This window comes from Phaenicophaeus curvirostris, chromosome 19 (genome assembly GCF_032191515.1).
Source record: "Phaenicophaeus curvirostris isolate KB17595 chromosome 19, BPBGC_Pcur_1.0, whole genome shotgun sequence".
Classification (NCBI taxonomy): domain Eukaryota; kingdom Metazoa; phylum Chordata; class Aves; order Cuculiformes; family Cuculidae; genus Phaenicophaeus; species Phaenicophaeus curvirostris.
The window spans coordinates 8469646-8487234 of record NC_091410.1 but is presented as its reverse complement, the minus strand read 5'-3'; the positions used below and the strand labels follow the sequence as shown (position 1 = coordinate 8487234).

Below are 17589 nucleotides of genomic sequence, written 5' to 3'. Positions count from 1 at the left end.
GTGCCAACCTGCTGGTGTGCACAGCATCGCTTTGCACCTCCTCGTCCCCCTAAAGCCGCACGGTCCATGGAGCCCCAGATGAGCACAGCACAGTTGCCCCAGCCTGCGCCAGCGCCACAGTCCCGGTTTTGCTCCCAACACTGCAGAGAAATAAGCCTATAAGGGGCAGAAAGACATGGGGACAGATGGCACTGCCAGCCCGCGAGCCCTCCTGCCTGGTACCCAGGCAGGGCTTGAGGGGACCCTGCAGCAGCGTGAGCCTGGCTCCCCGCTGGAGGAAAGGGTGTGCCCCACCGAGCACATGGGGTGTGTCAGAAACCAAATTACTCGACTGTTCCCACAGTGTCATCCTCAAGAGAGGGCTCCTGCCTCTTGACTTGCTGTCACTCACCCCAAGGGATGGAGCCACCTCTGTTTGAGAGCCAGCCCGGCTCAAGCTGGACCCAAGCTCCGCTGTAGGTCATCACAGGCTGGGACACACATGAGAACTCACTGGTCAGCGAGGGCTGTGCTGGAGGCTCGGGAGGATTCCACATGGTTCCTTCAGCATCCATGGTTTAGTGTTTGATAGGAATGGTTGGACTCGATGATCCGGTGGGTCTTTTCCAACCTGGTGATTCTGTGATTCTATGATTCTATGATTCTATGATTCTATGATTCTATGATTCTATGATCCAGCACACCCGGCAGCCATGAGGTACCACGGGGAGAGATTATCTGAGGTGCATACTCAGACCCTACACACACGGCTGCAGGATGAGCTGGGCTCCGTGTGGATGTCAGGGCAGAAAAAGGAGCAGGAGTGGGGCGTCCGGGCAAGGCTGAGCAAGGCACAGTCGAGGATGAGCCTCAGGTTGTGTCAGGGCTCCTGGCTGCCCCCTCCAGCGTGAGCGATGTGAGGAGGCTGCGTTTGCTGTATTTCCTGGCTGTGGGCAGTAAATCCTCAGGAACTAGGACAGTGGCTGTGTTTTTAATGACAGAGCTCCATGAATCAGTGCCGCAGTCGTCCGCACACCCTGCGATCCCGTCTGCCTGGCAGGATCATCAGCATCATCAAAGCCTCCAGGTCCAAGCTGAAGCCACAGCCCTTCCTGGGGCCAACACTCACCACTGTCCTCTGTGTTCCCACATTTGTCCCTGCATCCATGATTTAGTGCTTGATAGGAATGGTTGGACTCGATGATCTTTGATAGGAATGGTTGGACTCGATGATCCGGTGGGTCTCTTCCAACCTGGTTATTCTATGATTCTATGATAAAGTCACTTTGCTTGGCTCCTTTCTCATTTTTTCCTGACTCTTCCCAGCGGCTGGAAGTCTGAGATTGTTGCAACCCCTAAGAGTTTGGTGTTGGGGCTATATCCCATTAGTGATCAAGCAAGGCAGTGATGAATCTCTGACTGCAGCCTGTGCTGCCAACCTGGGAGGATGCTCCTGCAAGGTAGGGAAGCTCCTTAATCCAGTGCAGGGAATCCCAGTTGGATACAACAGCTGGAACTTGACATTTTCCCCATTGTGAACTAAGAACAGAGAGCATGTTTCCTGAGCTCTTGGCCTTTTCCGCTGGGCTGCTGGAGCTCCCCACTACACAAAGTTCCTCTGTGAAGATCTGTGGTCAACCTAAAAAAACCACTACTGAGTGCTGGGCTGTGCACAGAGGTGGATGGGAGGGAGTGCGGTGTTCCCTTGGGTCCTTGGCTTGTGGCTCTCCAGGCACATTTTGGTGCTGGCCTGGGCTGTCCTGGCATGCAAGCTGCCCTCAAACAGAAGCAAGAGAGCACGCATGGCAATGACAGCTGTCCTGTAGGGTGTCCCTAGCCTGGTCCTGTCCCAGACCCACCCCAGACCCAGTGTGAGTGCGGGACAGTGGACCCTCATGTGCTTCCTAGAGACTGCAGCAACCAAAAGGTACAAAACCCAGAAGACCCCTAGAACAGGGGAATGCTCCTGGGGTGAATTTAAACACCCTCCACCGTTGCCAGCTCTGGCAAGGGGCATGCAGAGGGATCTCCCATGCCAGGGCAGCTACCAGAGAGTGGCAGAGCTGGTGCACGTGTTGAGGAGCCCAGGAAGCGAAGCATCTCTTGCACTGCCTGAGAGACAGCTGGAGTTTCCAGAACCTGCTCAGCATCCCCAGGGGAAACCAGACAGTGAGCAGCAGCCTAAAAATAGCTGCCCAGGGCACACACACTTGCCCAAGACAAGGGGAAGTGAAAAGGGAGATGGTCTGCAGCTTTCCAAGGAACAGCCCCCAGCCCAGCTGCAGCCCTGCTCAGCCTGGTGCAAGGAGGGACCTCTCCATCCTTCTGCAGGACAGCAGCTCTGTCCCTTTGCTCACTAACTGCTCTCCTGGGACGTGCCAAACCTTCCCATGGAGCTGCCATCCTTCTGCTGAGAAGAGAGCATTCCCATTAAAATATCCCAATGAATGATAAGCAGAAGATGATGACTCAGTGGAGATATTTCCCTTGCCCAGAAGTCTCTTCATGCGAGGGATTCTCAGGCTGCAGGACTCTGGAAGGGAGGACCCTGCTCTCCTCATGCTGCTTTGCCACTCTCCCATGTGTGAACACCAGAGTCTTTCCTGAAGTGTCTTCACCTGAACATTCAGCATGGAAAAGCATCCAAGGGTCAGGCACCGGCACCCACAGAGCCCAGGACAATGTCGCTATGCAACAGGACTGCTCTGCCGGGCAGTAGTGCAGGATCGCAGGAGTTCAGTTTGAGTCTCTTAGCAAATACTTGGCTCTGTATAACCAAACACAGGTAGTCTGAGGAAGGCAGAGGCTGGAGGAGCCAGTCTAACCAGCCAGCGACCAGTCTTTGTCTCCCCAGCAGTGCTCACCCAGCTCCTACATGGCTAAACTTAGCACGAGCTGGTGCGGAAGCCCAGTGTTTGCTTTACCCTGTTTAACGCGCTTGCAGATTATCAGCCTTCTGGTTTAAGGCATTTATATACGCTGTGCAAATTGCATCCAGGCACAAGGCTGGGGTTTCTGCAGTGACGCAGTGACCCACGCTGGGTGTTGGGGCTGAATTGCTGCCCAAACCTTGCAGGTCAGCAGGGACACAGGGTGGACCAAAAGCCATGTGGACACACGGCCAGTGGCTGCCTTGGAGTGAGGCCACCAACCCTCGGGGTTTCTGCCAAATACAGAAGGGTTCCCACCCCCAGGCAAACGTGCACACGTCCTAATGGATTTAATGCAGTTCGACTTGGGTTGGACTAAGCAGCTTTATAGCAGGGAGCTCTCTGGTGACAGCGTAATGCACGGAGGGAGGACAGCACGGCCAGTAAATCTTTCCGAAACCTTTGAAAACATAAAGACTTGGCGTAATCCGCTGAGAGGATAAAGTGCCAGGGCAGTCGCTGGGTTGGTGAAATCATCTTGCAATCAGCCATGGGCTCCGGCTAAACCTGCCGGGGCGATGCTCGCCGAGCGGAAGGAAGGCGGCCGGCACCTCGAGGCAGGCAGCGAAGGGAAGAGCTGCTGGGGAGCTGCGCCGCTGCCTCGGCTCAGGTGCAGGGAGGATGGAAACTGCCTGACCACAGAGCCGCGCACGCTTCCTCCCTCTTGCCTTGCACGCAGGCGAGGCGTGCCGGCCTGGCTGCTCGGGCATGAACTAGCTGTGCCCTTTCAAAACCAAGATGCTTCTGTCAAACGCTGCATTTTGGGGCTGCCGGACGCCAGCGATGGATCTGTCAGAGAGGAGAAGTGCAGAGGCTGTAGCCCTGCGCTCTCGTGCAGTGGCACGCAGCTGGATTGTGGCTGCGCAGTCTCCCTGCTGCCAGATCCATCCCAGCAGCTCCCAGCTCACTCCCAAGGCAACCACGCACCTGGAGCAAGGATTTTGTAGCTGTTCACAGAAGGAAAAACCCAAGAGTGCAGCCCTGGACTCACCCACCGCACAGCCAAAACACCGTGTGCCGGCTCATGGTGCCAGCAGCCAGGACCCCACAGTCCTGGGGACACTGAAGGGTCCCTGGGGTGTTTCAGAGCCCTCAGAGCTGTGGAGGTGTTGGTTGACAGCAACTGACCATGAGCCAGCAGTGGCCCAGGTGGCCAAGAAGGCCAAGGGCATCTTGGCTTGGATCAGAAACGGCGTGGCCAGCAGGTCCAGGGAGGTTCTTCTCCCTCTGTACTCGGCACTGGTGAGACCGCTCCTCGAATCCTGTGTTCAGTTCTGGGCCCCTCACCACAAGAAGGATGTTGAGGCTCTGGAGTGAGTCCAGAGAAGAGCTACGAAGCTGGTGAGGGGGCTGGAGAACAGGCCTTATGAGGAGCGGCTGAGAGAGCTGGGGGTGTTTAGCCTGGAGAAGAGGAGGCTGAGGGGAGATCTCATTGCTCTCTCCTGAGAGGAGGTTGTGGAGAGGAGGGAGCTGGGCTCTTCTCCCAAGTGACAGGGGACAGGACGAGAGGGAATGGCCTCAAGCTCCGCCGGCGGAGGCTCAGGCTGGACATTAGGAAAAAATTTTCATGGAAAGGGTCTTTGGGCACTGGAACAGGCTGCCCAGGGAGGGGGTTGAGTCACCTTCCCTGGAGGTGTTTAAGGGATGGGTGGATGAGGTGCTGAGGGACATGGTTTAGTATTTGATAAGAATGGTTGGACTTGATGATCCGGTGGGTCTTTTCCAACCTGGTGCTTCTATGATTCTATGATCACTGGCTGCGTGGTGGCAGTCACCACCTCCACAATCCTTGCAGCAGCTCAGCCCAGGGCTCAGCTCTGCAGCGCTCAGGAAGAACTGGGCAATTTGCCGTGACCACCAGCGCTTCACTCCCGTGCCAGCATCCGCCGTGTGCCATTCCCAGACTGCGAGGCAAAACGTGTGCTGACAAGGCCCTCGCCTGCTCCTCTTCCTGCAGCTCTCCGAGCTGTCCCAGCCCAAACCAGTAATCATCACTCCTGGCTGTGGGCAGCTACCGATCGCGTCACCACGCTGCCCAGGGAGGGGAGGCCAGGGCATCAGCCTGGATCAGCACTGTGCGGCGTCTTGTGGCTCTGCCAGAGGAGCTGGTCCTGGCAGTGGGTGGGAGCCAGAGCTCAGTGGTGCTGGATGCTGCATGAATGCTCCCAGACAGCCGTGGGAGCAGAGTCCCTGCGTGATGCAGAGCACCCAGATAAAATCTCTGTTGCTGGGAGCCCCAGTGGTCCCCACTGCCCAGGTCCTACCATGAAAAGGCTGCAACTTTCCCCACTTCCAGTCACCCTGCCCTTTCCAGGCAGCTCATGGCAGCACCTGGGTGAAGGCACGCTCTCCTCAGCTGTAATCTTAGCAAATCAGTCAATCAATCAATCAATCAATCAATCAATCAATCCGTCTCTGCACTTAATAGCTTGGCATAAACAAGCAAGGCCTTCTAGAGACTCATCCCTCCCGGTTGTGTGGGTTGGAACTGAAAGCTGGGATGCAGTAGCTGGGCTGTACCTCCGCGTGCTTTGTCCCAGAAATTCTGTCTGAAGCCCTTTCTTCCAGGGCTTATGCCAGCTCCTGCCTAAGAGGGAGAGGCAGTGCTGAGCACCCAGAGGCTCGGTGGGGACGAAGAGGCAAAGGACCCTCCATATCTGGGAAATGAGGAGCAGCCTGGAGGCAGGAGCAGCTCCTGGGCTGAGCAGAGACTGACACCGGTATCCCCGTGGATGTGGGTAGACCAAGCTGGCTTTGTAGCCATGGGAGGTAGAAGAATCAGGTTTTGCTGCATATGGCAAAACCAGCAGTGCTGGAGTTATTATTATATTATTGCTGAGGTTCAGGTGGTGGTTTATCTCCTGAGGAGGTTTTTAGGACTGGTTTTTCTCTGTGTTTAATGTTCTCTGAAAAGCGATGCCTTTAAAAGAAACTTCAGGTAGAGCTGCTCCAGTCTTCTTCGAGTTTGATTACTGAAACGTTGAGATAATGCTTTTGTGCTTCAAAGCTGTAGCCATTCCAGCTACCTGGCTGCCCGTGCAGAGCTGGAGCAACCTGAGAAGCTCCATCTGAAACTCTTCCCTGGAAGCTCAGGTTAACTGTCTGGCATTGCCCACCCTCATCCTGCCATTAGACTGTGGGGGACAAACCTCTGTGTCCGGTAACTCCTTTATATGGTCAAGACCTTGTTTCTCCTAGATAAAAATCTTTCATTGTCATCCTAGAAAGGGATAAGGACACCGGAGGTATCTGCTTTGACTCACTTTATTAGGAGTAGTTTAGTGGTTTTGCTCATTAAAAAGAGCAATCAGAGGCCAGGCTTCCCTTTGCTCTGATGGTGGAAGTGTCTGCCTGGAGGTTTTCATCCTTGTCCTTTGGTGTGAAATGAGCTGCAGCTTCTCAGCCTGGCTCCAAAAAAAAAAGGGAATTTCTTGCTTTCCTCTTGAGTGTGTCACACGGGGGAAAAGCCCTCTAGAAGTCCGAGGAAGCCACAGAGGATAACTTCTTCCCAGTGCCTCCACTGGTGGCATTTCCACACCACAACCCTAATCACCATCCCAACCTGTTCTCCTCAGCAAGATGTCCTGGAGCCTCCAACTCTCTCCTGCTCTCCACAGCGGGTTCAGGGCAGGTGGCAGCATAGCTCCCATCTACCTGGTGAATGGAAAGAGGAGAAGAAATCCCAGAGCCGCTGCCGAGCTGTTGTGCCTGGGCCAGGGCCAGAAAGAGCCCCTCCAGCTCCTGGCCCATGTGTGGGACCCCAGAGCTGCCTGAGTGGTTTTTGCTGCAGAGAGACCTTTGTTTAATGGGGGGTTGTATCCAAAATTAAGTCTGACTCCAGAAGCTTCTTGTTTTATTTTGTGGAGCAGCTCGAAAGTTGAGCTGTCTGGGGCTTGCAGCATGTTGGCATTGGTTTTGGGGGGTTTTTTTTGATGGATTTTTTTGTGATTTCAGTAGATGCAGAAGACTGGAAAAGCTTGCACAAAACATCTCAACCCTTTCACAACTTACTGGGCAGCTGAGCAATTCCTCGCTGCCACCATGAGCAGATTGCAGTCTCACTGGGGACACATGCACAGACCCATTTCTGATGGAGGAAAATCTCATAATTACCCTCAGCTGCCAAGGAACAGCATCGGCTTAAGTGATAAGAGGACGAAGAGAGCTCCAAGTACAGCCTTCTCCAGCCCAGGGGGACAGCAGAGAAGGTGCAGGGCAGGACGAGGCAGATGATGCACACCAGGCTCCCTGGGAAAGAGATTCCCATCTCCCTCTGCCTCAGTCTTACAGATCCCACTCTGCTTTCAGAGGGCAAGGGGATGCCCTCCCAGGTGAGAATTCTTCCCTGATTTTTGCTGTCTGGTGCCCCAGGCAGTTTGCTTTGCTCTAGGATATGGGCAAGCAGGACCTGCTCCCACCAGGAGGATGCTGAGCCCTGTGCTGTGGAAGGAGGGAGGGTCACAGCCAGGGACGGAGGGACTTCAGTACCTCTTTCCTCTGAATTTCTCTTGACTTGCCTGACTCTAAGAAGATTAAAGACAGATGGTCTCCATGCTCCCTTGTGGGCACCCGTGCTCGAGGCTGGGGATGAAGGCGCAGTGGAAAAGGGCCCTGGGGAAGGGTGGTTATTCCCATCTGAGTCCCCAAGGGATGGAGTCTCCTGGGACCCTGCTGTTTGGTGACTGGGGCTCTGCAGAGCAGGGTTGTTTCCTCCTCCATCCAGGGCTGCCCCTACTGTAAGGGAGCTCTGGGCACGAGGGGATGTGGGAGTCAGGACCCCGGTTGTGCCCTGAACAACTGCCCTAGGTAGCTGTGCCACATGTACTCAGTATCTTGGCTCCTCCATTGGCCACAGGCTCCGTTGTGCTTTGTTAAACCACTGTGGAAGTGCTCTGTGTGCTCCTGATGAGTCTTGCTTGTGGGGGTTTCGCATGCAGCCTCTCCCGGTGTGCGCTGGAAGCAGCACCAGAAAAGAGAATTCACCTAAGGCTCCGCGTGCACTGGCAGCGATGCACTTGTGAAGCCATTTCAATTTCCACGTGATGACCCAGTTCAGGGTGGGTTTGCCTCTGGATTTTCCCACCGCTGCTGCATCTGGGTGGCTGGTGACAGCTCCAAGTCCTGCTGCTGTGCTTGCTCCGCGCTGACAGCCCAGCCTGGAGTGCTCAGACTCTTTATGGTGCTTTCCTCAGCTCTACGACATGCTGGGCATGTAGGAAGCTGCTCTTCCTACAGCAGTGTCAGAAAATACTTGTGTGTGCACTCCGTGGTCCTGTATGTGTTGCTGGAAGCTTTGAAGAGCAAACAGTTTGTTGCAAAGGGGTTTGCTGCTGCTTTAGAAAGGCTGTTACACTGGGGGCAGGGCATGTGTCACTTCAGCTGCTGAAGCAAAGGTGCTGGGGATGCTCCAGGGGTTTTCACTGGAGTGAATTCCAGCCCAGCTTCCAGCAGAGTTGACTCTTCCCTCGTCATTTTGAAACAGCCCCAGCCAGCAATCACCAAGCTCCTCGGTGCCGGCGTTGGGTTTGAACCGCGAGGCAAAGGGGCAGCTTGTGTTTAGGAGGAGACAATAATTGCAAGTCAGATTTGCTTGTTCAATACTCTATTGACAGATTTGCCTTGGCAACCTGGAAGAGGGTTTCATTGTGTGCATCTTACCTCATGGCATCCTATTGATTGGGTGGGTGGGTTTTGTTTCTTGTAGGTGGTTTTTTTTCTTTTTCCAAGCCTATGTACTCACCCTTTTCCTTGCCTTTCTCTAGCATGGTGTTGACCTCAGCAAGGGTTATACGACAATCGTTTTCAGAGTGGCCACAACTTCAAATGTAAGCCAGAGCTGACAAAAGCAGAAGGGCAAATCCTCAAGCCCAGCTGGCCAAGGCTGGGGGCAGCCAGGTAGGAATGAATGGGGCCAGTGCCCTCCCCCTCCCTCCAAGGACACCGTCGTGCGAGAGAGTCACAAAGTCCCTGCCTGGCCACCTGCGAGAGCGGCCTTGAAGGAAATGCTGCAACTATTAATGAATGAACTTTCTGTTATTATTTGGGGTGTTCTCCTGGCCTGTTTGGGCTCCAGGCAGAGGGGAGGAAAAGCTGAGGGCTCAAACTGCAGCCTTGGAGTCTTCATGGTGGAACAGGAGGATTACGGCTCAAAAAAGAATCGCTGGTTTGAATTGCTAATAATGATACAGGCTAATGAGCAACATCAGAAATGATGGCGTGCGTAATCAGTGCTGCTTGATAGCAAACACAGAGCAGGTCTGCAGGAACTACTGGTGTAAGAGGAGAAGGGGAAGTGAAGCATCTTGTGTTTTGGAGAGGCAGAACCCAGCACTGCCACAAAGCTGGGGTAAGAACTTTGTAAATAATGATGAAAAGAATAAGCCTAGACAGACATCAGCTCCAGGCAGTAGAAGGGAAGATGGCCAGCAAGTACTTGAGGGGAAATTGCCTTGGTGTGTTTTCTAGCACCTGCAGGAAGCCCATCTGCCTCTGCCTGTTAGAGGTTTTGTCTTACAGCTGCACCCTGGTAGCTCCTGCTCAGGATCAGGCCCTCGCTGAACTGCATGGGCACAGGGGGTGGCCAAAGCCCCTGTGCTTGCTCTACCTGCTCCTTATACCCCCACCGGTGACTGAGTCCTCCTGCTGAAAGGAGCTGGGTACTGACTGATGATGATGCTCAGCAGATAAAGAGAAATCTGAATTTTTGCACAGGTGTGCAGCAAGGGGGCAAATCCTCACAAAATCTATGTCTGCACCTTATTCCTGCCTTATAAACAGGCAAATCATAAACAAAATGGGCGATATTAAACAACTGCTCTCTCTGCTTTAAGAGGTAGTGGTTGGGTCTTGTTTCTTTCAGTTTAAAACCCTTTTTCTTTTCTCTCCCCTGCAATATGCCCCAACCAGTCAAGAAGAGGCAGCAGTTGGAAACGATTCCTGCTTTCCTTATTTGGGGTATTTTATGTGGTTCGAAAAAGGTGTCCTCTTTCAAATTGACAAAGGGAAAGATGTATCAGTTCACGAACTGCTGCTCTCTGAGCAAGGAAAGAGACAGAAAATCACCCCCATTACAATCATTACTGTGAATCATGTGCAATCAGCCCAATAACAGAAAGAGGATGAACATCCTGGAGAAACCTTCAGGACAGGAGCTGGTGCTGAGCTGCAGGAGCTACGAGACAGGCAATGATTAAAATGCTTTTAATAGTGGGTTTCGGTGTTGTTTTTTTTTTTTTTTTTTTTTTTTTTAAGATTCTATTTCATCAGTGGCCTCTCTTACTCCTCCCAGGGCAGGTTCTCCAGCAATGCCAAGGATGTCTGGTCCCACGTTTAAATATATATACATTTACGTACATATAAAAGCACCAGGCAGTCCCTGCCCTCCTTATCGCCTCTTCCCCGCTGTGTTCTGGGAAAAGTCGAGCTTGCTGGGCTGGGCCCGGAGCCGCCGCTGCTCCGGGAGCTGGATGCGCTCTGCAGCTTCCCCAAATCGAGGGGAAATTGCACCAAATCGCACTCCTCCCTGGGCATTTGGTTTTATCGCCAGCATGAGTGGTTTGCGCTCGGTTTGGTCTCCTCTGGCAACAGGAGAAGCTTGAAATGTCAAAGGGGAGGGTTAACAAACTCCGCTGGCGCAAATCGCAAGGGATGGATGTTTCTTAGGAAAAGCGCTAAGTTAAAAAAAAAATAAATTATATTTAAATCTTCCTGTCTGTGCTTTCTTTCGGCTGCCGTTCACAATGGATAATAATTCTTACATTAAGCCCCTTCGGCCCTCCAGGGAAATCAAAATTGTAATATCAGTTTGCTTTTTATTGGCTCGGCGCTGCGGCTGCGGCTTTGTTATGGTCCCCGGCGCGGTGACATTCAACGAAGCCTCCTCGGTGCCCCCGGGACCGGGAAGGGACCCCGACGGCTGAGGATGCTCGAGGACGGGGGGACGAGGAGCATCCTCGGGGGGGCGGGCGCTGCTGTGCGACCCCCGGTAGAAAAGCCGCCCCGGTGCCGCTATCGGATCCCGGAGAAAGTTACGGGGAGCCCCGCGTGGAGCGGCCACCCCGTCGGGTGGCGGGGGCTGCGGAGCGGGAGCGGTGGCACCGGGACCCCCGCGTCCCCCCCCTGCCCCGGGCGCGGTGGCTCCGGTCCCGCAGCGGGACGGGGCTGCCCCGCGCGTCCCTCGTTCCACGGCGGCGGCTCGGGGGGACAGAGCCCGGCAGTTCCCGGGAGCGGAGACCCCCGGGGCACGGCACGACCCCCGCGGGGACCGGGATCAGGCGACCCCGGGAGCCGAGACCCCCGAGATACGGCACAGCCCACGAGAAGACCAAGATCACCTTCCCCGGGGGGCCGAGACCCCCACCCCGCGCCTTCCCGGGATCAGCCCCACGCGTGTCCGCGACCCCCGTTGGGCCGTGACCGGGATGCGGGGGGGGGAAGACGCAGAGATGCCGGTCCCCACGGCCGGGATCGGTACCGGGAAGGTGCCCTGGTGACACCGGGAAGATGCCCGGCCGGTCCCGCTCTACCTGCCCGTGGGGAGGTTCGTTCAGGCACCGCCACCCTCCCCCGGAGCAGAACCGGGAGGGGTTCGGGGGTCCCCGCTGGCACCCGCGGGTCGTGGCGAACACGCTTGGGTCTCAACCCGCTCCCCTCCAACGAGAAGCGGGAGGCTCCGGGCTCTCGGTGGCCGCCGGTCGCAGCTCCTGGCACCGGGCGAGGGCGCCTCGCTGCCACCTGCCCCGCTCCCGCTCCTCCGGTAACGGCGGGGGTTGGGGCTCCACCGCTGGGAACAGGGCTCGGGCTCGTCCGTGCCGTGCCAGGAGCCGCCGGGTCCCACGGGAGGAGGATGGGGGGCACGGAGCGGAGCATCCTCCGTCGGGTCCCCGCCGTCGGGGATCGCGCACCTGCCCTGCCGGGCGTGGGGACCGTGCTGAGTCACGCGTGGGGCGGGGAACGGGCTGCTCGTAGCCCCCCCCTTTTACTCCATAACCACCCCCCCCCCCACCTCTCCCGGTGCCCGGCCCCCGACCGGCTGCGCCAATCCCCCGGCCCCGCCGCTGACGGGCAGCCGGGGCTCGGGAGGCGCCGCCTCCCTGACGTCTCGCTCCGGGATTTGCACGGGTTTGCGGTGCCGCCGGGGCTCAGTGTCTGTCGGGGCGGGCGAGCGGGAGCTGCCGGAGCCGGAGCTTCAAGCTCGGTTGCAAAAGCAGCCGCGGATCCCACCACCCCCCCACCCCACCTCCTTCCATCCCCAATTCCCGGTACCGGCTGCAGCATGGAGCTCCCGGCGGTGGGAGAGCACGTCTTCGCGGTGGAGAGCATCGAGAAGAAGCGGATCCGAAAGGTGAGGAGGGCGGGGGAGAACCGGGGGGGGCAACGGGGGCGGCGGGTTCGAGCTGACACCGTGTCTTTATTTTTTTTTTTTTAATTTTTTTTTTTTTTTTTTTTTTGCATCCCGTGTGCTCCGCAGGGCAGAGTCGAATACCTGGTGAAATGGAGGGGGTGGTCCCCCAAGTGAGTAACGAACCGAGCGGGAACGGGGACCGGGATGGGGCAAAGGGGGGGTTGGAGGGGGGGGGAGGGAAGAAGAAGGGAGGTTGGAGGAGGAGGGGGGGGGGGGGTGTCGGTGTCGGGGCTCCCCCTCGCTGGGAAAAGGGGCTCCGGTTCAAGCGGGAGGGGGGGATGCGAGGAGCAGGCTCGGGGCTCCGGTGGCGGCGGGAGGCGGGCAGGCGGAGGCTGATGTGCACCAGAAAATGGCTCCTTCCCCCTTTCCCTCCTCGGGAGCCGGGCTCCATATTGCAGAACCGAGCGGGGAGGGAGGGAGGGAGGGAGGGATGGAAGGAGGAGGGAGGGGGGGGGGGGACGACGCGGGAAGAGGGGGAGCGGTGGGGGGGTTGTGGGGGGGGGAAAAGGGGAAAAGGAGGGAATCACCGCAAAAATAACCCCGCACCGCCCCGAGAGGCGGAGGCACCGGCCGCTGCGGGATGCGGAGAATTTGGGGTTCGCATGACAGTGCTGGAAGAGGGGGGGTGGGGGGGTTGCTGGGGGGGGTGAAGGGGAGCGGGGGGGGTCCCCTCTTCCGCACTCGGCAGCCGCGTCCTTCCTCCGCGCCGCCGCGGCCGTTTTCCTGGGTCCGGGAAAGGGGATTTGGAAAATTTCATCATGACATGCCTAGAATTCCTCCGGAATAATAACTGCGCTAAATAAACAGTTCCTTCCCCGGCCCACCCCCCCACCCCCCCGCTCCCCTCTCCCTTTACCCATCCCCATCCGCGGGGACCCGAGCGCCCCCCACCCCCCCCCCCCTTCTCCCCGGAGGCTCCGGTGCTGCGGGGCCCCCCTGCCCCGGGACCCCCGTCCCCTTCCCCGCGGCTGACGGCCGCTCTCCTGCTCCCTTCTCGCAAGATACAACACGTGGGAGCCGGAGGAGAACATCCTGGACCCCCGGCTGCTCATCGCCTTCCAGAACAGGTGAGGGGCTGGGATGATGATGGTGATGATGATGATGATGGGGAGGGAGGGAGGGAGGGAGGTGGGGGGGGGGGGGGCGAGGAAGGCAGCGGCGGGGACCCCCGCCCCCGGTTCGGTAATTGCAGATGCGTCACGGAGGCGGGGGGCGGGCGCGGGACGGGGCGCGGGCCCCGCGCTGGGGGGCGCGGCCCCGACGGGGCGGGCGGTGCGGGGCCAGCGGGCGACGCCTCCGGTTCAAGGTCCCCCCCGCGCCGCGCTCCCCCCACGCCGCGCCTTGCGCTCCTGCCTGCCCGGGGATTCGATGCCTGCGAGTGGAGGAGGCGGCGCTGCTGCTGCTGCGCTTGGACTGGCTTTTTTTCTTTTTTTTTTTTCGGCTTTTTTTTTTCCTCCTTCTTTTTTTTTCCTCCTTTTTTTTTCCTCCTTTTTTTTCCCTCCTTTTTATTTTTTTAAGTGTCCTCCTTTTTTTTTTAACTGCTTTTTTTAAACTATTTTCTTTTACTGCCTTTTTTTTAACTTCTTTTTTTTTTACTGCCTTTTTATTTTTTTTTTCTGCTTTCCGTGCATTTATTTCCTGTACCATTTTGTAAACTTCAGCCCCCTCGCTGCAGCAGGGGGAGGAGGAGGGAGCGGGCAACTTGCCTCATCAGGCACACCTCCTGCCTCAGCGGGCTGGCCGTGCTCCCATGCTGTCACCTCCTGCGGGACCCCGAGCCTGCAGCTCTGCACCTGCAAACCCCAGCTCCCTTCCCACCAGCTCATTGCCCCCATGTACATTCATCGGCACCGCGAATTTGGGGTTTGGACGACAGTGCTGGGGGTAGAGGGGGGTGCTGGGGGCTGTGGGGAGCAGGCGTGCGGGAGTGCATGGAGTGTGGGAAGGGGTGCACGCCAGGGCTCTGCGTGCAGCCGCTTGGGCCTCGCTTATTTGCACCCCCCACGTGGTTGTTGGCATCACAGGAGCTGCCGTGCATGGGGCGCAGGAAGGGGTGCACATGGGGGTCCACATGCTGCTTCTCAGGCCTCACCGTGACTCTGTGTTCCTCCAGGGAGCGGCAGGAGCAGCTGATGGGATACCGCAAGCGAGGGCCCAAGCCAAAGCCGCTGGTCGTGCAGGTAAATGCGTGGTAGAGCCCAGCCCCGCATCTCCCGGGCAGCCTGCGCGCAGCACGGCTTCGTCCCCAGGGAGCTGCTTTCAGCGAGTTTCATCATGCTGAGGGGCTGCGCCTGCAACCCCGGGGCGCCTCACAATGCCCCGGGGACCCCCAGGCCCCAGCACTGAGCTCATGGGGCGCTCCCAGCCCCCCTTTCTCTGCAGGCTGCAGGGCAGACCCGCTGCACCCGTGGCCGGGTGGCATTAGCAGGCTGCTCGCAAGCTCGGCAGCAGCAGTCCTGCTTGGCCCCCGTTCCCAGACAGCTGATTGAAGGGTGCTTTTCTTCTTTTCATTGCTTCATTAATCTGGAGCAATGCCCAGGCTGTAAGTTGGAGTGGGTTGGGGCCGCCTGCTCGAGAACACGGCGCCCCGGGATGCAGCGTCCCGGAACAAGAGCCTCTGGAAGGGCGAGGGTTTCGCAGGAGCCTTTGGTACCTGCCAGAGCACCCACGCCTCCTTCTCCAGCCCCAGCTGACCGCAACCCTTGGCTTTGTCTTGCAGCTTCCCTCCTTCGCCCGCCGCTCGAACATCCTCACGGGGCTGCAGGATCCTGCCGTGGACAACAGGCCGAAGCTGGATCTCGGCTCCTCCGGCAAGAGCCAGCAGCACCAGTATGAACTCAACAGCAAGAAGCACCACCAGTACCAGCCCAACGGCAAGGAGAGCGGCATGAAGCATCAATCCCACAGCAAAGGGAAATATTACTACCAGCTGAACAGCAAGAAGCACCACCACTACCAGCCCGACCCCAAGATGTACGAGCCCCATTACCAGCCCAGCAGCAAGGAGCCACAGAGCCAGGCTTGCTTGGACAGTAACAAATGCGCCCTGGTCACCCACCCGGACAAGTGGGCTCATGGCCCAGCTAAAAACCTGCTGAGCCCGGTGAAGAACCTTGCTGCAGAGAGCAAGAACGGGGCTGAGAAGAACCTGTCCAGCGGTACCGGGCCTCCCCCCAGGGACAGGGTGACCAGCAATGGACTCGGGGGCAAGATGAAGATCGTCAAGAACAAAAACAAGAACGGGCGCATTGTGATCGTCATGAGCAAGTACATGGAGAACGGGATGCAGGCGGTGAAGATCAAGTCCGGGGAGCCTCCCCGGAAGCGGGCTGCAGAGGAGAGGACTCCTAAAAAGGAGGAGAAGCTGGAGGCTTGGAGGAAGCCGGGGGTGGGCAGCAACTCCCTAAGCAAAGCAGAGGGCGAGGGCCGGCAGCCCCCGACGGAGCTTGAGGAAAGTTCCCGAAAGACTCCCCTGGCCAAGGAGCTGCCCCTCCCTCCGGCCGAGCAGCCCCTGCAGCTCACCACCAAGCCAGACCTCGTGCCCTGGTCCCTGAGTCCCGTCTGCGAGCACAACCCTTCCTCCATGGGACTGAACCTCTCCAACCCCAGCTCGCGGAAGCGCTGCCTTTCGGAGCCGCACGTGGAGCGGGAGCCCAGCAAGAAGCGCTTGACCTCGCGGAGCATCAGTGCCCCCACCTGCCTCAGCCCCCCGCCCCCCGAGCGGCCGGAGCCGCCCACCCCAAGCCAGCCAGAGGTCATCCTGCTGGATTCGGACCTGGACGAGCCCATAGACTTGCGCTGCGTGAAACCGCGGGCGGAGGACGAGCTGGCCCTGGCCGAGGTGAAGCCGGAGGTGCCACCCGTGCCAGCCGAGAAACCCGTCGAGGAGCCTCCGCAGCCCCAGGAGGCTGCGGAGGAGGAGGAGGAAGAGGAGGCCGAATCCCTGCAGGAATTCAAGCCTTTCTTTGGGAATATAATTATCACAGACGTGACCGCAAACTGCCTGACCGTGACCTTCAAGGAGTACGTGACGGTGTGAGGTGGGATAGCGGCTGCTCCCCGTGGGAGCTGCCTGCCCGTCCTTGGGGTCACCAGCCCCACCGCCTCCCCCTAAGGTACTGGTGCCCCTTCCCTGGAGCCTACGTGCCCCCTGCCCGTGCCACGGTCTCCGCCGAGGGGACGCCGGGGCAGGACCAGGCACGGTGGCTACCCCTGCCACGCAGGGTGTCCTCGCCGCTGCTCCCGCTCCGCAGCCAGGGGCTGCCCCGGGAACCTGCGGGTGCCGGGACAGGGGAGAACGGGACCCGCCAGTTACTCAGAGTTATAGTATTATATATTTTAACAGTGCTAACTTGTCGAGTGATTCTTGCTCCCATTTGTACGTGGTGTTCTTGAAATGTATTGTTTGAGCTGAAAGCTGGTCGCTCCTGGGCCACGCTAATATATTTATTTGTAGGTATTTATATAATGAGATATAAAACCTAGATTTATGGAGTCCCTAGATCACCTTATAAACTATATCAAACGAATATTTTCTGTTCTCCTTTTTAACCATTCAGCTTTTGTTAGTCTCGTCCCCTTGCCCTTCTTATGACCCGCAGGACCATCCCTGGTATATATTTTTTGATACTGTACACATGTGGTGTTTCTATGTGCAAAAAAAAAAAAAAATCGTTATCTAAAGCTAAACAAGCTATATAGAAATTGCTGCTATTAGAAATGTCTAAACTATAAGCTTCCAATTATTAATTGCTTGAATGTAAATATTAAATGGAGATGTTGAAAGTGCATTTGATGTTCCGCAGCTAGTGTAGATCGGATTGCAAAGCTCAGCTGCTGGGAGGTGGAGCGCGAGCTGCCAGCAGCGCTTCCTGGTCACGGGGGAAGAAATGTATCATGCAATCATGGCAAAGGACTATAAACCTTTACAAAAACTTATCGGGATTTGGAGTGCGTTTGTTACCGCATACGGATGGCGCTGAAGGCGTCCCTGTGCAGACAGGCTGGGGCGCCCCGGAGCAGGTGCTTGCAGGTTAAAATTGGCTCCGAGATGCAGCGTATTGAGCACAATTCTGAGTTTTTACCCCAAATTACAGATGAGAGTGTGCTGCCCGCAGTGTGTGAGAGCATCCTGTTTTCTCCTGTGTCATAGGAGCCGGCGGTTTGATGTTTCCCTCTCCCCACAGTGCTGAGGCAGCGCTGGACTTGTCCAAAGCAAAATGGGCTGTGTGAGATCTGCAGGGGGAAACCTGGAAGGCTTTCTGGGAGCACAGGCTG

The 17589-nt window shown here is 57.2% G+C and overlaps 1 protein-coding gene across 1 annotated transcript; it reads left to right on the top strand.

The window, feature by feature from the left end:
• The first annotated feature begins 12153 nt into the window (after positions 1–12153).
• Positions 12154–17250, top strand: CBX4 (chromobox 4). The gene is made up of 5 exons (XM_069872216.1): positions 12154–12252; positions 12379–12422; positions 13314–13379; positions 14426–14492; positions 15032–17250. Exons 1-5 carry the CDS (start codon positions 12184–12186, stop codon positions 16349–16351), a joined length of 1566 nt encoding a protein of 521 aa, XP_069728317.1. The 5' UTR covers positions 12154–12183; the 3' UTR covers positions 16352–17250.
• The last annotated feature ends 339 nt before the right edge of the window (positions 17251–17589 follow it).

Bases quoted from the DNA above. Each gene is read 5' to 3' on its own strand.
- CBX4 (XM_069872216.1), top strand. From the start codon at position 12,184: ATGGAGCTCCCGGCGGTGGGAGAGCACGTCTTCGCGGTGGAGAGCATC. The intron at 12,253-12,378 runs GTGAGGAGGGCG...TGTGCTCCGCAG, and splicing joins AGAAGAAGCGGATCCGAAAG to GGCAGAGTCGAATACCTGGT. The intron at 12,423-13,313 runs GTGAGTAACGAA...CCTTCTCGCAAG, and splicing joins TGGAGGGGGTGGTCCCCCAA to ATACAACACGTGGGAGCCGG.